This window comes from Artemia sp. Qi Xiang Cuo, unplaced genomic scaffold (assembly GCF_049724085.1).
Source record: "Artemia sp. Qi Xiang Cuo unplaced genomic scaffold, ASM4972408v1 HiC_scaffold_2396, whole genome shotgun sequence".
Classification (NCBI taxonomy): Eukaryota; Metazoa; Arthropoda; class Branchiopoda; order Anostraca; family Artemiidae; genus Artemia; species Artemia sp. Qi Xiang Cuo.
In genome coordinates, this window is record NW_028299795.1 from 1 (window position 1) to 5000 (window position 5000).

The 5000-nt window shown below is 35.0% G+C and overlaps 1 protein-coding gene across 1 annotated transcript; it reads right to left on the reverse strand.

The window, feature by feature from the left end:
- Positions 1-795: 795 nt before the first annotated feature.
- LOC148938788 (uncharacterized) lies at positions 796-4163 on the reverse strand (the record flags this gene model as incomplete). The annotated part of the gene is made up of 2 exons (XM_089107532.1): positions 796-960; positions 4011-4163. Coding segments are annotated over 2 exons (318 nt in total), but the record flags the coding sequence as incomplete, so codon positions are not given.
- Between the last annotated feature and the right edge of the window lie 837 nt (positions 4164-5000).

The following is a 5000-nucleotide window of genomic DNA, read 5'->3' on the forward strand; positions in this document are numbered from 1 at the left end:
TTTGTTTATTTTGCCTAATCTTGTTATAAGACGCAATTCCGATGACAATTTATACATTAAAAGTATTGGCTTTTTATTCTCATTCCAAAAATGTAAAATTAATTAAATTTGAAGTTAACTATGAAAAGTTAGGAACCTGAGAAAATTTGTTTTTTTTTCGGAAAAGGGGGAATCATCTACAAAAAGGCAAGCGATCTTGCAGAGTTATTGTTAAATGCTATATAACTAAGAAACTTGATAGGAAACTAGATAAATGCTACTTACCCAATCTAAAAAAATATACCTGGATCGACTTCAAGCTCAATAATTATAGCATGAAAGTGAAAGAGATTCACAGCAGCCAAAAGCTTACAAATGATGTTTGATATCACCAAAGTTTCATTTTGACCATAAGTTTGATATTATTCCACAGATACATTTTTTTTCCATTTTCCCGGAATCGGGTTAGCAGACTATTTTTTTTTCAGGGCTAGCAAATAAAGGTAGGAAGTAGTTTCTAACTTTCTAACCTATCTAAGGTTAGAAAGTAGAGAGTCTTATGTTAGAAATTACGCTAGTGAATAGAACAATATCTTATTTTGTTTGACAGTTATAAGAGAGATGGGTAGAACATTTTTAGAAAATAGCAAAATGTATTAAAAAAGACACCCTGACCTGTTTAAGTACTTATGCTAGCACGAGACCCCTTCAAAATGCCCCGTCACTCCATAAAATTTCGCCTGTCTGCCAAAAATTGCATTCAAACGACATACATGGGGCCCTCAAACCAAATTAAATAAAGGCTGCCTTTTTTACCCTTGGTTGTTTGACCATCATGGGTGACCTTTCTAAACTTGGCATAACGTCCATAGATCCGCCGAGACCTCTACTTGGCGACCTTTGGATATGAAAACTATCTTTGAGAGACATCGGTGTAGAAGCAGCATCCGGTGAACCAACTCGAGGATATCCACCAGGTGACTAAAAATATACTGAGATAAGTTTAAAGAATAATTCGACAGGTTGGAGCGAGCATCTTAAGAGACTATAAAGGAAATACTGAGGGCAAAAAAATATGCATAGGGTAAAGAGGGGATATCTTTGGCACAACCACGATCCACAGTTGCATCGATATTTTTAGTTTTCATTGTACAATTCCATAATTTTTCAATATAAATTTGCATTTTTTTCAAAGTTGCGCATTTAGCCCTTTCAAAATAGTTCATGGGTATGTGCCCGAATGAGGTTAAGGCCGAATGTAAAATAAAATATCTATATTATTGTATTTCACTCTTTAATGGCATTTCTGTAACTACTACAGGGCGTAGCTCCAGTATTTTTATTGAGGGGGAAAAGGGGTCTCCTTCCGGAGAGTCAAGAGGCATGGGTCATATGATAATTTTTTCACTAAATTATTGGGGGGATGCAACTGTCCCCCTGCCCCCCCACCACCAACAAAAACAAAACGGCACCACTGCCACTGTCCCTTTATCTAAAACCTCAAGAAATTTTTTCGCATTTGCCTAGTGAGAGCAACGCCCAAAATGTAAATTTTGTTTTAAAAAGCCTTTAAATGGTTCTGAAGACAAAGTAAATATTTTCCTGTAGCAATTTGATATTTAACTAAATCCAAAATGAAGAACCCTAGCTCGTAATCTAAACAAAACATTTTAAGTAAATAATCGAAAACATAATATTACGCAAGCACGTAACTTTCTGATGTAAATACAAAATCATGAGCCCTGTTTGTTCGTTTATTACAGCTTTTGCAAATTTGACTTTTTTATACTTACAAATTTACAGAAATAACAAATCAATAGTTTTCACTGCACCAGACCACCCACAGTTCACCATGATGGTTTACACATTAAAGTGTCTTTTTTCCACTATAATTGGCACAGCCTTAGCTCTCCGTCCCAAGTATGGAACACTTTTCGCAACGCGTGGCACACTCCCATCACAAGTGGCACACACAACACAGTGCACATGATTGTTGAAAGTGGGCAGCCCTATGTACAAGTTACAAAATGTGTATTTACATTATTTGATCAAATGTGAAAATTATCACAGTTACAAAAACAGTAATTCATCAACTGTCAATAAATATGAAATAGATCAAATACAGAAAGACTTGGGTAGTTTGAAGACAGCCAGTCAATATCATTTATACAAAATTATAAGTTCTTTCAGTTATCACCAATTTTGTATTGCAAATAGCTTTATTATAAATACCCTACTGAGAAACAAAATCAATCATTTATATTTACATTTATTTTACTAGGTTTTCAGTGCAATCAAATAAAAAAAAGAAGTTTAAAACAAAAGTAAAAAATGACGTTAAAACTCAAAATGAACAGAAATAATCCTATATACGAGGGGGCTGCTCAATTCCCGCTCTTTATGCTAAAGTTAGACTAGTGCTTTCTTAAAAGCATTTTAAACTGCATTAGATATAACATGTAGGTTATAGTATTAATCGTTGACTTTCAGAGAATCTCAACAGCAAATACTGCTGTTTTAAGCAAGTGCAACGAAATCAGCCTATAAAACTACACTTTTTATCACACTAATCTTGCGTTGCCGCATCCCATTTCAGTTGTATTGACAAAAGAAAAGGGCAAAATTTAGCTTCAAAAGTTTGAAAGTTATGGGGACGGTAGCCCTTCTCATATACAGGAACTTTTCTGCATGTTCTATTTATACAGTTACTCTTTACTATCTCTGTAATTTTTTTTAGTTTAATTGCTGTTTGTCTTTAATATGATACTCCCAGTTCCCTGAATTGAGGGGCTCCACCACCTTTCCCCTCAAGCCTCCACTTTTAACGCTTCAGTTCAAGCCATTTTTTATTGATTTTGAACATTGCTGTTTCCATTAAAAAACCCGTTTCGCAGTACAAGGGGAGCTTTTACTCCGCACCAATATTGCACGTTTAGTTCAAATGTATTCCTGCAAATGGAGAAAAGCTATGAAGCAAATCCCCCTTCATGCTGAACTGAAGGACCTCTCGAGCACAGGTTGAACATTTAGCCCTTCAAATAGGCTTTTGAAGGCTTCACGAACCTTCCTCCCCCTCTCCCAAAATAAATAATCCCTCCCTCTAAATCGGTGCCTATGAAAAATTGTTTAACCGTTAGTGCTTATGTACGAATAGTTTATAAACAAAACCATTTATTTGGTAGACGGTCTCTGCAAGGTAAGGACTACCCAGGTAAGGTAAGGGCTTTGGTAAGGACTACCCAGCAGGACGGTCTCTGACACATTAAGCTTACATAACTAGATTTTAAATAGTATTAAAACGATTTATCACCTCAGAATCTTTGCTCGATAGAATTGTTGCCATATCCCGGCAAAATCTATGCTTTTAAACCCCGGGATAGCAGAATTTTGATCTTTGCTGTAACACAATCTCTTTCGTTGCTCAAAAAGGGCATTAAGATTTTCTTTAATGACCCCCCCCCCTCCACAGAACACGACCTTCGGTTCGATGCAATCATCAACGGAGAGGAAAACCAAAAAAAAGACGCATCTTTCGAGATTCTTGTGCATTTTTGTGCAACCTGGACGGAATTGTCAGATATGCTGAAATCTATGGTCCAATATTAAAAACTTGGAGTGACCACAGAAGTAAGATACTTTTGATCCAAATTATTGCTATCAACCTTCGTTTTGTTATGTCTTCAGTTTTTACTGACAAGCGTTGCTCTTTACTATCGTTCATTACAATGTGCTGTTTGACTGTGAATTAATATTATGACAAAAAAAGAAGAAAAGAAAATACTGTGTGTTGCTTATTTAATACATTTTCTTCTTTTCTTAAATAAAAATAAGAAACTGAATTTGATTGGGTGGAATAAAAATTAGAGACAAAAAAATTAGAAAAATAGATGCAAAGATATTGTTTAGAATCCTTTAATTTCGATCAATATAGCAAAACAAGGCAGATTTCAACTTTTTATAAAATTTAAAGGATAATTCTAAGCGCTTCAAATGCAAAAGGCAAAACAGAAACAAACATAAATCAAAATTACCTTAGGCTCAGGAGACTCAAGGGCACTTATTTGAGCACCTGCACGCAGCAACAAATTTTCTTTTTCCATTGAAACACTTCTCAAACGCAAAGAAGAAAGCTCTTTAGTCAACTCCATTTTTTGAGTTTCCAACTGAGAACGTATCATAAGCTCCTAAAAAATAGTATTTGGTGAAATGGTAAGTTGTTAACTGCCGAAAGTATATGGTAAATTTTCAATCGCAAAGAAAGAAGCTCTTCAGTCCCCTCCATTTTTTGCGTTTCAAATGAGAAGAAGCGCATCATTAGCATCTCAGGAACAGCTGAAGGCATTAAGTTGAAACTTTTAGGGCATGTTGAACAGTACTTGGGGGATAAAGGACCCCCCTTGTCCTAGACCCCCTTAACTCTGGTAAAAATTATGAAATAGCTACTTTGTTCAAATTATTCAATAAGTGTAATAGCTATGCCTCTGGAAATATAATGCTCAACATAGCCCATGGAGAAAAGGTTGTAAATTATACAATGTGCCCATTCTTTGCATACAGTATTTATCATTGGCAAAGAGCAGGAATGTTTGATATTGAGTATTTCAGAAAAGGCTAAGGGTATGAAGGTAAAACTTCAGGGAATGCTGAGGGGGATGTTGAGCTCAAACAAAAGATACTACGTGCGTCTCGGTTGTCAGAAGGGTGTATCTTCAATATCCCAGGAGCGTTTAATGTCACTTGGTCGAAAGTTTTAGGGAATGTTGAAAGGTATATGGAAACAAATTAAAAGACACTAATTAGAATTAACAAATTAGAATTAGATATTTCAATAAAAAACCAATAACAAAACTGTGGTAAAAAAAAGAGGGAACAGAACTTAATTAAAAAAAAACTTTCCGAAAAAGAAGTTTTTCAAGGAAAAGTAGAGCCATATTAGACTTAAAAGCATTAGAAATAAATTTCTATAATAAATCAAACTAAAAACAACCAGAAATTACTATTAAAGAATAAATGAAGCCCAA